General features: G+C 52.2%; 7 protein-coding genes across 7 annotated transcripts; 4 read left to right on the top strand and 3 right to left on the bottom strand.

The window, feature by feature from the left end:
• Positions 1 to 677: 677 nt before the first annotated feature.
• COCVIDRAFT_25200 (hypothetical protein) lies at positions 678 to 1,477 on the top strand (the record flags this gene model as incomplete). The annotated part of the gene is made up of 2 exons (XM_014702793.1): positions 678 to 890; positions 959 to 1,477. The coding sequence occupies 2 exons, from the start codon at positions 678 to 680 to the stop codon at positions 1,475 to 1,477; spliced, it is 732 nt and encodes a 243-aa protein (XP_014558279.1).
• A 753-nt stretch (positions 1,478 to 2,230) lies between these two features.
• COCVIDRAFT_94881 (hypothetical protein) lies at positions 2,231 to 2,632 on the bottom strand (the record flags this gene model as incomplete). Its single annotated transcript, XM_014702846.1, has 1 exon — positions 2,231 to 2,632. One exon carries the CDS (start codon positions 2,630 to 2,632, stop codon positions 2,231 to 2,233), a length of 402 nt encoding a protein of 133 aa, XP_014558332.1.
• A 4,881-nt stretch (positions 2,633 to 7,513) lies between these two features.
• COCVIDRAFT_94957 (hypothetical protein) lies at positions 7,514 to 7,747 on the bottom strand (the record flags this gene model as incomplete). The annotated part of the gene is made up of 1 exon (XM_014702845.1): positions 7,514 to 7,747. A coding segment is annotated over one exon (234 nt), but the record flags the coding sequence as incomplete, so codon positions are not given.
• Positions 7,748 to 9,287: 1,540 nt separating this feature from the next.
• COCVIDRAFT_94933 (hypothetical protein) lies at positions 9,288 to 9,668 on the bottom strand (the record flags this gene model as incomplete). The annotated part of the gene is made up of 1 exon (XM_014702844.1): positions 9,288 to 9,668. One exon carries the CDS (start codon positions 9,666 to 9,668, stop codon positions 9,288 to 9,290), a length of 381 nt encoding a protein of 126 aa, XP_014558330.1.
• A 1,004-nt stretch (positions 9,669 to 10,672) lies between these two features.
• On the top strand, positions 10,673 to 12,365 carry COCVIDRAFT_94701 (hypothetical protein; the record flags this gene model as incomplete). Its single annotated transcript, XM_014702843.1, has 2 exons — positions 10,673 to 11,124; positions 11,183 to 12,365. 2 exons carry the CDS (start codon positions 10,673 to 10,675, stop codon positions 12,363 to 12,365), a joined length of 1,635 nt encoding a protein of 544 aa, XP_014558329.1.
• A 555-nt stretch (positions 12,366 to 12,920) lies between these two features.
• COCVIDRAFT_14571 (hypothetical protein) lies at positions 12,921 to 14,078 on the top strand (the record flags this gene model as incomplete). Its single annotated transcript, XM_014702778.1, has 2 exons — positions 12,921 to 12,989; positions 13,041 to 14,078. 2 exons carry the CDS (start codon positions 12,921 to 12,923, stop codon positions 14,076 to 14,078), a joined length of 1,107 nt encoding a protein of 368 aa, XP_014558264.1.
• Positions 14,079 to 14,872: 794 nt separating this feature from the next.
• COCVIDRAFT_14570 (glycoside hydrolase family 79 protein) lies at positions 14,873 to 16,483 on the top strand (the record flags this gene model as incomplete). The annotated part of the gene is made up of 1 exon (XM_014702777.1): positions 14,873 to 16,483. One exon carries the CDS (start codon positions 14,873 to 14,875, stop codon positions 16,481 to 16,483), a length of 1,611 nt encoding a protein of 536 aa, XP_014558263.1.
• Positions 16,484 to 16,609: the final 126 nt, after the last annotated feature.

Genomic DNA, 16,609 nt, shown 5'->3' with positions numbered 1-16,609 from the left:
TGTGCTTGGAGAAAGAGGGGTTTCAAATTTATGGTGTTGGGCGCGACGTAATGGAGGAAGGAGCTCTTTTTGGCTTAGCGTCGCTATAGTGGTGAAAGGGCTAGGCAGCATGACGGAAAAGGGATATTTAGTGAAAGTACGAGCATGAAATGCACGAAGATGATATGATTTGATCTAATGTATTCGTGTCAAAAGCTTGCGTATAGGAATACGTCTTGAGCATCGCAACTGCTTAGATATTGCAGAATTAATGGAATGAAGGAATCCTCGGAGCTACTAAATAATAGCCAACTAGTCACGAAACCAGCTCTATATAATGGTAGGGTATCACAGCTCTTGAATGGTTTAGCTTCAGTAGGTATTGACATATTCATTGATATGTGACGAGGAGAGGGCTGTAGAATAGAAGAACAAGTGGTGATTGGAAAAATAGGGACATGTGGCTTATGATTCCAGCATATGAAGTTTCAAAAACCCATTGCATGTATTTTGCAGCCTTGAATAATGAAATTGGCGTTGATACCAAAACCAGCACGTGTGATGAAGACTGGAAAGTAAACAAGTACTGAACGATGCGGTTCGGGGGTCCGCATTGCATTGCGCGCTAACGCCCGGAATTTCCCCACCAAAATTTCCTGGCGCGAACTCTCCAGTGTTCCTTTTCACCCTCAGCAGCAATGAACGCCGAGGCATACCTGCGCAAGCAGGGCTGGCAAGGCTCCGGCCACTCTCTCGACACGACCGGGCGCGGTATCAAGAAGCCGCTTCTTATTGCGCACAAGAATGACCAATTAGGACTTGGCAAGAAGAAGGCGGCGCATACAACAGACGACCAATGGTGGATGCGAGCGTTTGACCAGAGCCTGCAAAGCATCGGAACTGGCAAAGATGTATGCGCCTGAACATCGCCTGTCTTGGCGACTCAAAAGCGAAGGTCTCCAGCTAATTCTCTGCGCAGAGCACACTCGACCAGATCCGCACCAAGGGCATCAACCGAGGTGGTCTGTACGGTTTCTTTGTCAAGGGCGAACAAATAGAGGGCACCATCGAAGACACATCCGCGATTACTACTGAAGCCTCGAATCCCTCATCCGGCACCAGCACGCCCCCGACCTCTGCCTCTGACAGCGAAGCGCCCGCAAAGACATCAGACAAGAAGAATAAGCGCAAGCGGGAAGAGAAGGAGGCATCCGAGAGCAGGAAGAGCAAGAAGTTCAAAGATTCGTCTGAAAAGGCTTCAAAGTCAAAATCAAGCGACAATAGTCAATATGTCGTAGCCAAAAAGCTTGCAAAGCTGAAACCCGCCGAGAAAGCAGAGTACGAGACTCGCGCTGCTGAAAAGGGCCAGACACTCGAGCAATACGTCCTTCGTCGGATACAGAAGAAAGCTGAAAAGGATACGACAAAGGCGAAGAAAGAAGACAAAACGGACAAGAAGAAACAGAAGACAAGTGACAAGGTGCGCGCAAAGCAGTAGCCGTGCAGGCGAAAAAATCACCCCGGACACCAGAGACAGACTCCCAAAAAATACGTCTCTATTCACGTACGCATGATGTGACGAAGCACATCGCGCATCAGGTGGGATGGAGTTTGAAGGCTTCCGGCCCAGCCTAGCCCGCTACTCAAAAAACATCATATGAGCAGCCGGCCCTATGCCGCGAACGCACCGAGTCAAGACTGCACATCAAGAAGGGAGGCGGAAGACAATTGGCGCAACGAAATCAGTAATAAATCTGCGCAAAACGGAATCCGCACATGCAAGTGCATACACACAAGACATGAAAAATACGGGCAAAAGATTTATATCCACTTAGACAAGATCAACCAGCATAGAAAGCGAGCAAAGCGAATATCCAATCATACATATATTGTTACATAGGAGAAAAAAAAGGACATTCCAATCATCAAGGACAAGCAAACAAAACAAATTCGTTTCATAACCAGTGAATACATATATGCTTTCATGCCAAAGAGAAAGAATTCTCGTATATCTCAGGTTGCCATCCAGACCGAATTCCCCCCCCCCCCCCCCTTCGCACCGACCTCCAGAAAAAAAAAGAAGAGTAGAAAAATCTGTATAACCGGGGATACGAACTTCCAGCACATCCCCGGTTTGTCAAAAAAACAAAACGAGAGAGTCCCAAAAAGAGGGGAGAGAGAGGGGGGAAAAAATCCCCCAAATAACCGAAAAAAAAAGTCAAAAAAAATAATAATCGTGATATAAAAATCATCACCCCGTCTTCCCACTCAAAAGCCAAGGTCTCTTATCCCAAAAATCATCCTTGATAATATCCACATGCTCCATAAGAATCGCCGCTTTACTCCTCTTCTTGCGATCTTTATCGCGCTGGGAGCGACTCATATTGACCGGGCGACCCTCATCACCACCAGTGGCTGAACTCTTGCCTTCCTTCCGCTTCGACTCGGGATGTCTGCGTTTCTGAGAATCATTTGGTTGTTTAGGAGAGATGGAGTCCTTTGTTTTGGGTTTGGAGAGGGCGGGAGGGAGGTTGGTGCGGAGGGGCATGGTGGTGTTGCTGCTGGGGAAGGGCTGGGTTGTGGCGTAGGGTTGGGATTTTGGGGGTTGTGGGGCGGCGGCAGGGGCAGTGGTGCAGGAGATGAGGGTGTGCATGTCTGGGGTTGGGTGGGGGTATTGGAGGGATGCGGATGTGAGGGGGGATTTTGTGGTGCTCGAGGCCGAGAGTGGGAGTTGGGTTGAGATGGCGTGGAGTTCGGGGATGCCTGGGTGTGGAGCCTGCTCGCTGGTCCAGACTCGGCCGGTTTGACTCTCAGAGTCGCTGGCTCGCCGTATTGGTTGCTCCGTGGTGTTATAGGCCATGGAATAGTTGTTCCAGTCATGCTTCGGGCTGCTGGCTATGACCTTCTCTCTTGTTCGTGTCTCCTCTTCTGCACTCATCGGTGGACTTGGTAGGGCCTTATTCTTTTGCATTGGCGGGCTGACTCTCCGGAGCGGTGTGGAAACTGCCTCGTTAGTACTCGCCCCGCTCTCCTTCTCATCTGTGCCCCTGGTGGCTCTCAGTGTGCTAGATGATCGGTGAACAGGCAGTGACAATTTTCTCGGCTTGTTGTTGGCAGGGATGCTCGACATACGCAAAGGTATGAAAGGCGGCCCTGTCTGGCTTCTGGCAACCGTGTCAAAGTAGGTTGGGAGTGATGGTTGACTAGGTGAGCGTCGCTTAAGTCCGGGATGCTGATCTTGTGGTAGTTGTGCTGTTGTGAGAGAAGCCGAAGCTGAATGTGAGATGCCCTGGTTGACTGACAAGGAGGTTTTGTGGCGGTATCCTGCTATCGGGAAATCGGCGGGAAAGTCATGCTGCGGTGTCGTCGGTGAGAAGTTTGTGCGTGTGGTTGGATTCGGTGCGTTCAGAGACATCGGAGGCTTGGTGCTTGGTTTCAGCGTTGGCGGAGAAAGAGGTAGAGGTGTTAGCGAGGGCAGTGGTTGCTTGCCATTGGACTGTGGTTTGCTAGCCCAGGTGGCAGTCGATGGCGGCGAAAGCGGGAAAGAAGAGTCGGGGACATTAGCACTACTTCGAGTACTGATAGGGTTGGAGCGAAGCGGGTTGGGAAATGCCGCCCTCGACATGTGTGGCGGAGATGGTGGGGGTGAGGGAGTCGATGTAGTTGAGAGAAATGTTGGACGCGAGCAGGAATCTGGCGATGCCACAGAAGAATCCAACTCTGGCAGAGTAGTTACAGCCTTTTCGATAGATTTAGACAGTTCGTCTTTCGACACCCGCCTGGGTTTTGGTTGAGCGAGGGGTGGTGTAGGAAACTCCGAGAACATGGGGGTTGGCAACTCTTCAGGCGATATCGGGGGAAAGAACTGCTAATGTCAGGCGCCATTGTTCAAGACATTGACTGGAGGTTAGCATGACTTACGTCTCGGTATAGCACGGTCCCCTTCCTGAAGCAGTTTGGCTCGTTGTTGTAGTTGATTCCAAACTCCTTGAACAGGATCTCGTTTTTATCGGATGATACCGTCCCTTTTAGTCTTTCTTCTGCTTCACGAGGACCCATACCGCCCTGCTGGACAAGAGCCCAGAATGTGGTATTGTATAGATTGTTGATGTGACCTGGGATTCCATTAGACCCACCGGGACATTTGCAATGAATTTTGAGAAATTACAGGGGCCAAATTGCATATGGTAGGAACAACGGTGTGGCGTGTTACTTACAATCAACTTGGCGCCAGCTCATGTAGTCACGGAGATTGGTGTCACTTGGATAGCAGACGGCGCGGCCGTCAAAAGAGGGCAGTGGGGGCGTGAGTGGCTTTTGCGGGAAGTATTTGGCCCAAGAATAGACATAATAAGAAGTGAAAGTCGAGACGATTGTCGTAGTCAACTTGCTACAGACGGGTCAGCAATGGAATGGGAAGTAGCGGCAAAACGCGATTGGGCCAATGGTAGTGCTTGCATACCTTGCTCGTCGCTCAAATAAGGTACAGTCCTTGTGAAAGACGAAACTACGGCCCACGTCAGCTGAGCGGGCTTTTTGAAACGCGGACGTTGGCCGTGTAGAGAAAGAAGAAGCGGGTGGGCTTGAGCCCTACGGGAACTTCAATCTCCCTCAAACGCGGCTTAGGCCAATGAAGCGGGGAGGACGCACCTGTACTCATCGCTATTGCCGAATGCCATGACAAGGTCGGGTATTTCTTGCATGACAGCCTTAGCCGCGGCGTTCATGACATCGATGCCATTCTTGTCATTGGGTTTGGTGAATTTATATTTGGTCGTGAACCTAGTGGCATGGTAATCAGCGACGAGTGCTTGGTGTTGTATATAATAGCCGAAAGGATGGCCTGAGGCAACATTATCCGTTCATGCACCAGGTAACGGGTACCTGCATACGCTGGCGGACGCAAAGTGCTAGCAGCGCGAGAAAGGACACGGCTGTAACGGAGAAAAGGAAGATGAATAGATTAAGGACATACTTTGAAAAGCCACGGCCGTCGATTCGCACGACGATCCATGTGTTGGCCAGGAGGATGTCGGGTTGCTCAAACAAGCGCACATATTCATATCTGGGCACGGCCAGTTAGTTTACCGGGGGCTGTGGAAGTGTCGCGCAGTCACTACTACTACTACTTACTTGCTGTTCGCCATTGAGTCGCAGCCAGAGTCGATTGAGAATCCGGGACGGGTGCTGCATAGTCATCCAGGAGTCGGCGAAAAAATGACGGGCGGCAGAGCGAGCTTTGTGTGCTCTGCGAGTTGGGGGAGTGCGTCAGTGTGGTTTTGAAGGCTTGAGGGCTTGTGGGACTAAGAATACCCCGCGGCGCCCCGTAGCAAAAGACAGCGTTTCAGGATGGCAGACGTTATGCAGCTAGGGCGACAGGCTGCTGGAGTTGAACGAGGCGCACATGTCGAGTGCCTATCTGGCGTTCTCCGTGTCGACGACTGCCCGTGGCTTGCAACGGAGCCATACAAAGTTCTTCAAAGAACCGATTGGACCCGCATTTGCCAATCCGGACCCTATGCGTTCATGGCGCTAAGGCCCGAATGTCAGCCTGTGGCTTTCGTCTCCCCCTTCTCACACTCAACCTTCTTTTCCATGCCTCATCTGACTTGTGGCCTCATATCAGCGACACGTATGTACGACGGCAGCAGAGGCAGTATACAGCAGGCAATCCATGTACGCAGCTGATGCACGGAGCGCATAGCGTTGGCGGCGCGCATCGATCGCCACGCCGCCGAAACACTCATCGGACCCTCCATTCCGATGGATGGCAGCTGGGCGCGTGAATGGGCGGTGAGGCTGCTCTCGAGCGCATTCTGGTGTCGTTCACGGCCTGTTCAGTACGTGTGACAGCTTGTGCGGGCTTCATGCTGGCTCCGAAGCCCGACGTACTTATCCCGGGCACCGGGGCCCAAGGTAATCATCTAAAATCAGCCACAACCAGACTCTCAAACACAAACACCCTGCAAGACATACAGGTACTGCCGACATCTGACCCGAAGTTTGCTGGCCATTGGCTCTCGCGGCTGCGCTGGGCAAGCCCATTTTCTTTGCACCTTCTTGCTACGCTTCTTGGTATCAGCCATGCTGCCGTATCGACGCAAGCATCCCCCTGGAAGACAAGGCATAGTGTTGGAATCTTTCTTCAGACTTGGTGTAGCATTCATGGTATTATATCACTACAACCGCATTTCCGAAAGCCCCATGGGCCAATGGCATCTCTCCTTGACAGAAATCTACCGGTAAAAACATTTATATTCGAGCACAGAAACTCAAATACATGTCCAAACTCGAGCCTTCTCCGGGTATCCCTGTAGAACATGGGCCGGACCGGCGCCACAAACGAGTGGACCTTGATGTTAATCCCACGGTTGCCGTGCTCCCGCTGCTCAGTCCAGTCCTCGCCTCCCCACTGCTCACTCTCAGGTTGGCGGGTAGATAGTGTTGGCCATGAATTGCATGTCTAGGTTGAACTTGCTCACTCGCCCGCTCGACGTAAGCTCGTGGTATGCCATGAACAGAAAACACATGACGCAAACAGAACAAGTTTCGTCTCGAGTGGAGGAAAAATACAATGGAGAAGAAAAAACTTCCGTGGCCGGCCGTCTGAGGTTTCATGCGTCGACACCTGAGACGTCGTGCGATTTCACTGGATCTACACTTGACATCGCATTCTGTCACCGGATGCGTCTGCATGGCCGGCTTGGGTTCACCAAGCAAATCTTGGCATTTGGTCGACGCTACCGTAAAGGCCCGTTTACAACCGGAGAATTGCACTTGGTCCGGGACGAATTGTTTGCGATTTTTTGCTAGACTCACTTCTGAGACTAACAAAGAAGTTGAGGTGGCTTGTGAGTGGCTGCTCTCGAGTCATGTACCCAACACGTTCTAGTTGCTGTTCAGTAAATGGAATAAATCCTCCGACGGCAATGGCAGAATTCTGGTGTGACATGTAGTGTAAAGGCCCGGACTAGACTCCTTGGGAGCAGGATTCGAGTTCGTATTTTGCTGCATCTCGACCAAGGCAGAAAGACAAGGGAGGTGACTTTTAGGGTGTCTCATACTACCTCAACCACGTGGAAATTAAACAAGAGCGTAATGGGCTGCCTTAGGAATAAGGTACGCTAGATGACAAAAAGATGTGTCGATCATGGTGTTGCACGGTCACCCTATACACGCTATAGGAGGCTACAGCGTAGTGACTGCCCAGATGTCAGCATTTTGTATCTTCTTGGCACCTACTAATCATCGTACGACAAACCTTCCCCGCATTCTAAACTAGTTACTGCGCTTGCGACTTGATTAATCTCGTCAAGTCCAAACGCCAGCGCCTGGCATAACTATTCCATGACCCTTCTTAGTACACTACACCAACAGTGTTTGACAAGCTCGTATTTATGCACATAAGAAACAAAGAACTAGAGTCTTGTGCAATGCATCCAGGGCATATAGATGACAGACTAGTTTGAGCTTCAGTTTAGCCTCCAAAGCGCCGTGTTTGCTATCTGATCAGCGTGACGGATTATGGTTGGGCTCACCCTGGTTCCAGAGTGAAAAGCAACGAAATGTAAAAGTCTAAAACCCATGCAACCAAGAGTCTTGTTATGCGCCGACTGACCAAGCATACGAGATCGCAAGGATGGGAAGTGGCAGATACTATTGGATATAGGAGGCCAGTCCGACAGATACTAGTCGCAGGAGAACCGAATGCTAATGGTGTGGGCGAAAGCATGACGATGCTAGGCGTATGAACACTCTGGCCACGATACTTTGACAATGGGGTCTTGGCGACGAGGGAAACACTGTAGGGCCAAGTACAGTGGTGAGGTGGCTGTGAGATAAGAGACGTTTCTCCAACTTGGTATGTTCTAGAAAGAGGAATGGTACTGGGAAGATATAGTGGCAGAACCTGAACGTGATGGTTAATATGGATGTTGTATAGACAGGACTGGGAAGAGGATGCTTGGAGCGATATGAGTGCAACACAGGACGTGTTGGCAATACGGGGAAGGCAGCTACTTAGCGAGGCAGATGCAAAACTGGCCACAGAAAGTATGAGGAGATTGTGAGACCCTCAAAAGTGGCAGTTATCGGTTGACCGCCAATCGACCGTTTCTCGGTTACGATGGAGGGCGATGCGCATAGTGGAGCCCAACTTGGCAAGTACGATGGTGGGACACATGACTGCCAAAGTAGCAGAATGTGGAGACTGTGGGTGCTCCGCATACAGAAGGCTCTGTACTCCGGATGGATTTACCGGACTTTGCCAAAGTCTTGGGAACCGGGGGTTGGGCTTGGGATTGCGCGAAATATAGCGAGCACATGAAGAGCCGGGGATGGAGTTGAGTGCGTTGAATGGGCCGCATATATGTATAGGCGCAGCGCGATGCCAATGCCGAGAGTGCATGAGGGGAACTGACGTGGGTCAGATACATAGTCTACCCTAGCTCTCGCATCGAGTGCTAACGACGAAAGGTTGGAGATTGGCGGAGATGGAGCGCAAACAGGCTTCGCGCGCGCCCATGGCCGTTCCCCCAGTTCCAGTGTCCTGGAACAAGGTGTCAGAAGGGCATGCAAGTGGTATTGGAACGAGGCAGTTGGTAGAGGGGGTTGACAGCGCAGTGTATGGCGCGGTGGTGATTGGCGGGCAGTGGACAGACCCTGATGTCCAAGGCCGCGGGCCAGCCTGTCATGCAAAAGCAAGTATGATTGTGATGATCAGAAGGGCATTCTACATTCTGCAAGAGGCGGAAGCACCGACATTGCAGATTACATATTTGTGGTCCTCGTACTCGAGATGGTATGATGCTTGGCAGGAACACGTGTGCGTAGCGGCTCGTGGAGGCTGCCCAAGTGGGTTCTTGCTTTGTTGGGTGTGTTCGGCGTGTGTTAGCACGAGAGATGAGAGCCGTGTGTTCCGTGTGGGTGGTATTGTTGGGGGACATGTGTGTGTGTGTGTGTGTGTGTGTGTGTTGCGTGCGGCAGAGTATCAATGGGGAACTGGAGACGGAGCCGAGTTGGCCTGCCGGGCCGTGGGGAAGACGGGGTAGAGGGACGGCATGTGACCGTATGGTTCGAGCCTTCCGTCTTCACATGGGCTCACATGCGCGCCTGCTGCTTTTGCTGTTGTTTTGTTTATGGTGCATCGCGTCTGCATGCGTCGCCATCCTCGAGGGTGCGTGCTGCAATTGAGATGGGAGCGCGCCAAGCGATCCGGACCTTCCTCTTTGGGACGGGCCGGATCAACATATGCTTGTCGACGCCTCATCCCCGCAAACCGCTGGGCCGACTCGCTCATCAACCGTCTGCTAAGCATTTGCCATTGGCAACTTATCCCGCATTGGCAGGGTGAGCGCTAGTTCTTCATCTTCACCTTTATATTCTGACGAAACATGCTGCCTTGCGGTGACGACTGCGGCGCAGTGACGTCTTTCGAAAAAAAAAACTTGGGGTGCGAGTCTGGGGATCGGGTAAAAAAAAAACTGGCAACGGCCCATCAACATCATACTAACTCCTATCCGTACTCTAACCACACACAACGACGAGCCGTGTGAACAGGGCTCCCCGAAAGGCACGACAAATTCCCGGCCGGCAGTCGTCAGCGCAGCGGTTTGTGCCCGAGGGGGCTTAGTGGTGGTGCTGCAGTCTCCGTCACACACGTCTTGGGCAGCGCATCCGCCCGTGTGCATGGCAGCGTTGCTCGTCACGGCTGCAGCCATGGTGCGTTCAAGCTCCACCTTTTGCGAGCCTTGTTAGTCAAGATCAGCGGCCAAGGCGAAGAAGCTGCAGAGCCGCATGCGCACGGTTGGTCAGACCCTGCATGTGAAGACTGCCTTCCGCCGATGCATGACGTCAGGCGCACGCATGTTGACATGGCCGCTGTGCCTCTAAGCAAAAAAATCTTAGGACGCTACCTCTTCACTTGCGGCATGTTGCCCGAGTCTGCACCTGTCCCTGTGCTATCGTTGCTCGACTACCATACACGCCCGCCCCCCATGAACGACTTGGTGACGAGCTGCGAGCATCCCCTAGTCCCTGCGTCTTGGTGGTTCTATCTACTGCCAGCCCATCAACCTCCCCGCGACCATGTGTATGGCTACACCAACGACTCGGCATCGCCGTCAGCATGCAAACCGCTTCTTGGCCCATGTCTTCCCTCCGCCCGCTTTGCAACGGTTGGCACCCTCAGACGTTCCGCCCGTGTTCACTTCGCATCCCTACTCAACCACCCTCCCGATGCTTGTACCCGTGACGTAATGTGGAGGCAACCTCGGGCCTAAGACAAGACGCAGCCTATGCCGAGCGCGCTTGTTGCACCGCAAGCGTCCTCCGCTCTTCTCCAAGATTGGCCCCAGCCATTCAGGCTCCACAGACAGACCCTGTTAGGCTCCTTGCATCTCCACAGTTTATTTGCGCCTCTTCCGCCAGCCTGCACGCCTGGCGTTATTACAACAACAGCCAAGGCCAAGATGTTGAAAAAATCCGTTATCTAGTCTTCTCCACGCGTCAGACAGCATCTTGGTAGCGTCGCTTTTAGTGGACCAAGGCCGTACATGCTGCACCACGTTTTTGCCGAGGACCCTGGTACTACTCTTGGGGATCATCATTTAAAGCTCTACCCTTCTCCCCAGCTTGCCCACCTCCCCAGCATCTCCTCACTTCCCTCCAGCCTGTCCATCGATACACCGCAAACATGCCTCCACGTATCAAAGAGAGCGAGAATGGCGTGCCCACCTACTGGGGCCAGTCCGGCCGCATGCTTCAGGTCCTCGTCACCATTGTTGCCGTAACAGACTTTCTGCTCTTCGGTTACGATCAGGGTGTCATGAGTGGCATCATCTCCGCCCCGGCCTTCCAATCCGCCTTCCCCCAGGTCAAGGGTGACTCGACCTACGAAGGTTTCGTCGTCTCCATCTACGCTGTCGGTTGTTTCCTCGGTGCTTGCTTCATCTTCGTCTTTGGAGACAAGCTTGGTCGCCGCAAGAGCATCTTCCTCGGTGCCTTTGTCATGGTCATCGGTGTCATTATCCAAATCGCCTGCGTCCCTCCTAATGGCGGTGCTACTGCCCAGTTTATCGTCGGACGATGCATCACCGGTGTTGGAAACGGCATCAACACTTCAACTATTCCTACCTACCAAGCTGAGTAAGTTGTGTCCCATATATTGACCATCTCCTCCACACAGACTCTAACCACCCACCAGGTGCTGCAAGGCCAAGAACCGCGGAAAGGTCATCTGTATTGAAGGCTCCATGGTTGCCATTGGTACGCTCATCGCCTACTGGATCGACTATGGCTGTCTCTACGGCCCCGATGACTTCACCTGGAGATTCCCCATTGCTTTCCAGTGTGTCTTCGCCTTTGTTGTCATTATCATGATGACCTCGCTTCCCGAATCCCCTCGCTGGCTGCTCAACCATCACCGCGAAGATGAAGCTGCCACTGTCTTGGCTGGTCTGAATGGCGTTCCTCGTGACGACCCAGAGGTTCTCATCCAGATGCAGGTCATTCGTGATGCCGTCAACGCTTCTGGTGGCGGTGGCAAGGTTCCCACCAAGGCCCTCCTCACTGGAGGAAAGACGCAGCACTTCCGCCGTGCTCTTCTCGGTGCCTCTGGACAATTCATGCAACAACTTTCTGGATGCAACGCTGTTATCTACTACTTCCCCATTCTCTGCCAGGACGCTTTGGGCACCGACCATAACCTCGCCCTTCTTTTGGGAGGTGTCAACATGGTTGTCTACGCCGCCTTCGCTTCGACTTCATTCTTCTTCGTTGAGCGCGTAGGTCGCCGCAAGCTTTATCTCATCGGTACCGTCGGCCAGATGCTTGCCATGGTTCTCACCTTTGCGTGCTTGATTGACAAGACCGTCTCTGCCCCCGGTGCTGCTGTCGGTCTCTTCGTCTACATTGCCTTCTTCGGTGTCACCTGGCTGCCTCTGCCCTGGCTGTACCCTGCCGAGATCAACCCTCTCAAGACCCGTCAGAAGGCCAACGCTTTCTCCACCATCAACAACTGGCTGTGGAACTTCTTCATCGTCATGATCACCCCTGTGCTCATCACCAGCATTGGCTGGGGCACCTACCTCTTCTTCGCTGCGCTCAACGCTTCCTTTATTCCCATCATTTACTTCTTCTACCCCGAGACTGCCGGACGATCCCTTGAAGAGATTGACCTCATCTTCGCCAAGGGCTACACTGAGAAGATCAGCTATGTCCATGCCGCCAAGCAGCTGCCCAAGATGGACGAAGCCCAGATCGCCGAGGCTGTACGCCAGTATGACATTTCTGACAGTGATGTCGAGAACCGATCTGCTGCAGGATCTCTCAAGGAGAAGCGCCGACAGGATGAGGGGCTTATGCCTCAGACCAGCGGACAAGCTTAAAATCTCATTTCTGCTAAAGCGAGTATGTGAGCGCTGGTCGCAATGAATGCGAGTGAGCGCGCTGCGTGCGCTATGAAAATCGGCAAGCCGATGCATATATGCGTTATGTCTGGTGAAAAATATACCCGGCGCTGAGTCGCCAACCAATTCCGGGCTTCAGGATTATTTATGCAGACAGTTGTTGAGCTGCATGCTTTCCAGCATGTAGGCTTTTTCTTTTTAATATGTTGCAATTGTTTGCAGCGCATTGCATTATACCATAGATCGACTAAACGTCGAGTACGTACTTTGAATACCATAGTTTTCTCCTGTTGAATCTTTCTCCTGTTGAATTCGGATCGTGATATTTGCAAAGTAATCTGCCACAGCATTTTCATCAATGATGAACGTAGTGTGCAACTATGTCTGATTGTAGCTTTGCGATGTTGGGTTTGCCACGCGCACGTGCCTCTGCATAATTTGGTTCGGAACCGTTCCGATCGACGCCAGTGCCACCTGTCTTTCCATGTAGTGCTCACTCTTCCTGCTTCATGTCACTCAACTTGTAACCAGAGAATGGCCAAGGATACTCTATCGCTGGATGCGATTCTACCCTTCCTAGTGTGGCAGTTTCTCATACCCCTTGTTAGTCCAACCCGTTTGACTCCAGATGGAACAGCATCTAACGCGACATAGGCTGCAGGATGGATACAAACCGTCCTTTACGGCATCTTCATCCGTGCCGGTGACCCAAAACCACAACCCGGCACTCCGCGCTTCAACAAACATCGCCGCAATATCCTCATAGCTGTCTACGCAGCGTATTTTGCCTTTACCATCTACGAAGTCGATTTCAACCTGCAGCGTTCCAGCAATGCGTACAACGATCTCGGCGTACCCATCGATGTTGACGAAAGTGGTATAAACTCGCGCTTCAGGAGGTTGACAATCAAGTATCATCCGGATAAGATTGGGCCAAATGTAGACCAGGAACTCGCCAACAATTACTATGTGCATTTGAAGCATGCGCGGGATATCATTCTGGATCCCGTAAAGCGCTTTGCATATGACCGCTTTGGCCCAGACATCCTCAGGCAGTGCCAAGACTGTTTGACCATCAAGGAGTACATTGACGGGGCACTGGTGTCTACGTACATAACGTACATCGGCCTACTTATTTTCTTAATGGGCGCAAATGCTCTTGGCTTTCTACGAGATGGCGCACACTGGCGCTACGTGGGTCTTCTCGCTGTCGCAACTTTTGAAGTACGCACCGCTCTGCGTCCCGACCACCCTGCGTTGCTCACCAAGTACCTAAACCCGCTCGTTACATCCACCAACCTCCGGCCTGCATATCTCCCATTTCAAGTCATTGCCGTTATCAAGAAGACGGCTATATCTCTCACCCAATTCCTTGCTCTCCTTACGCCACTTTATCGCGACGATCCGCAGGGTTCAAAGCCTACCGACAATAGCGAGGACACGATACACAAGCAGCTCGACCGCCTGGGGCAATTTGTCGCCGAAAATAACAAGGACGTGAATAGGCTCTTGGAATTAGAAAGCGTGCCCTACAGGGATAACGAAAGGGCAAAGAGCGAGCTGAGGGAAGCGCTAAAGAAGTACATGGTACAGAACGTGGTGCATCAAGAGAGGGAAGTCAGAAATGCAATGGGAGAAGTTATGATGAAGAGAAGAACTGGGGCTCCTCATGGCGCGCAGGGAACAAAGTAGACTTGGGAAGGGACATAGACATCAACTAGCAATTAACGGCGCTCTACACACGGCTATTGGATCATCAGCAATCGAAATTATTCGTTCGCATGTCAAGCATGCGGCCGGAGAGATCTCCGGAAATCAGTATCATGGATGCGCGCGCACACACGTGAAGGCCAATGTATTCTAGACCAGCCATTAGTAATAGCGCCAATGCAGCAACATGGTATAAGGCTCATCAGGCGTCGATGAAATCCCGTATTTGGCATTGTCCTGCGACGTACATCAATGCAGTGCACATCGAACGGATCAGGGATGCGGCATTTGCTGTACAGACGGAGGAAATGTCGTTTTGGATTAGCGGAGGACCAGCATTAGGGTGTATGTAGTCTCTATGGCTACGTCACATCTTAGGGTATCATTTTCAACATTGCATACCGGTTCTAGGCAAACTGGCATTGTTGCCAAGATGACGATGCTGAATTCAGCTACCTACCCGATGGCATGATCATATTTGTTCCCCGCGAAAAAGCGAGCCGTGACGATCCACTAGCCTTCCCCGCGGGCTCCCCCACAGCATCGCTTCCTCACCTTAAATCCGCGACTAATTTTTCCGTCTCGACGCCGGCGCAATGGGGTATTTCACGGCCGTCGGAGTGATATCGCCCGTTTCGGTAAACAACAAGACTGTTGTATCGCTGTGACGTTTTGTCTTCTACGTACTAAGTACAAAGTATATCAATTGCCAGGATGTCTTTACTACATGGTCGCAGTGAGACGGACGAGGTGCTTCAAGTTTACAAATTTTCGCCATGGCTTACCTGAGCATCGTCGCTGTTTCAATTGCAGTAACCACTGCCTACGCCTTGCCCACCAAGGACAATACACAGGCTTCAAGCTTGATTGTTCCAAAGACAGCAGTAGGGGCTTCAATTCCTCACACAAATTCTTTTGCTTCATTTTCCTTCGAGCCTGCTTTCTGGGTCGACTTTTTCGGAAATGCTAGCAATCCGAACCAGCTTACATTCAAGGCACTGGTCAGAATCCATGAGCATGGAGGGCATCCAGTCATACGTCCTGGCGGCATCACCATGGACAGTATGATATTTGATCCAAACGGGGGCGACGTGGTGCGTACGACTAGCCCAACTGGTGGAGTCTGGCGGACGACTGTTGGACCCGGATACTTCAAGAGCTGGTCCAATTTCCCCGAAGGAACAAAATTCGTAGCTACGCTCAACTTTGGCAACGAAAGTCTAGACATCGCCACGGGTCTGGCTGTCGCCTCATTGACATATCAACCCGACAAGGTCGCCTACCTCGAACTCGGCAACGAACCCACAAACTACGACAGGAACCGATGGAATCTTTCCACCCAAGCCTACGTGAAGCAATGGAAGGAATACACCGCAAGCATCGACACCGCCGTAAACAAGCTCAACACCTCCGCCCTCCCCCAAGCCCGCTGGTGGGCCTCGTCAGCCACAACCGACAACTCAGGCCTCGAAGTCCGCCCCGCAGCCCTCATCCCAGCAGGCATAAACTCAGCCCACCAAGTCGACACCTACTCGATCCACTCATACGCCTTCTCGACCTGCGACCCCGCCCGCGCCCGCCTCGCCACCATCAAAAACATCCTCAACCACACCGAGCTCGCCCGCTACTGCGACTCGGAAATCTACCCGTCTGCCCTCGCCGCCCTGACCGCAAACAGCAGCTGGAGCATCGGCGAATTCAACTCGGTTTCTTGCTCCGGCGCACCCAACGTCACCGATACCTTCGCCCAGGCCCTCTGGGTCGTAGACTCTGAACTGCTATATGCAACGAGGAACGCGACTTCGACGTTCTTGCACCAGGGCGCGACGCTCGCGCTGCAGTCAAATGAACAGGTTAATACGCCCGGCAAAAATGGGAGTCCGGGGTTTAGTACGTATTCGATGCTTTATCCGCGCGATAGCGAGCTCAGGGGGCCTGCGCGCACGCTGCCGTCGTTCCTGGCTCAACTCTTCATGGCAGAGGCGTTTGCAGTGGCTGGGACGAGAGTTAGAGCTTTGCAAGCGCCTGAGGGCGTGGACGCGGAGAGGTTTGCCGCGTATGCGTTTTATGTGGCTGATAGGGTGGCCAAAGTTGCGCTGGTGAATATGAATCCCTTCCACGCTAATTCTACGGTGGATTTTACCGTCGAGGTTGGGTTGGGGGCGTTGCGGGACGAGCGGGACGAGGGCGTGGTCAGGGTCAAGAGGATGACGGCGCCGTTTGTGGATAGTAAAGATAGTAAGGTTACGATGTGGGCGGGGCAGTCGTTTCCGCAGGGAGATGCGGTGGGGGAGATGGATATTGAGGTTGTGGAGGATGGAGTGGTTAGTGTGAGGGGGAGTGAGGCCGTGTTGGTATTTTTTGATGAGGATGTGTATGGGGTGTAGAGTTTTTTTTAGCCTTTTTACTTAAAAGAACAAATATCTATTATCGCCGTGGTTGTGCATACAGTCGCTATTCGCATCAACGCTGTGACCACTGTTAATATCAGTTAAAGTAGTCCAATAGCGACA

This window comes from Bipolaris victoriae, assembly GCF_000527765.1.
Source record: "Bipolaris victoriae FI3 unplaced genomic scaffold scaffold_27, whole genome shotgun sequence".
Classification (NCBI taxonomy): Eukaryota; Fungi; Ascomycota; class Dothideomycetes; order Pleosporales; family Pleosporaceae; genus Bipolaris; species Bipolaris victoriae.
The sequence above is the reverse complement of the archived record's forward strand: the minus strand, read 5'-3'. Positions and strand labels throughout refer to the sequence as shown.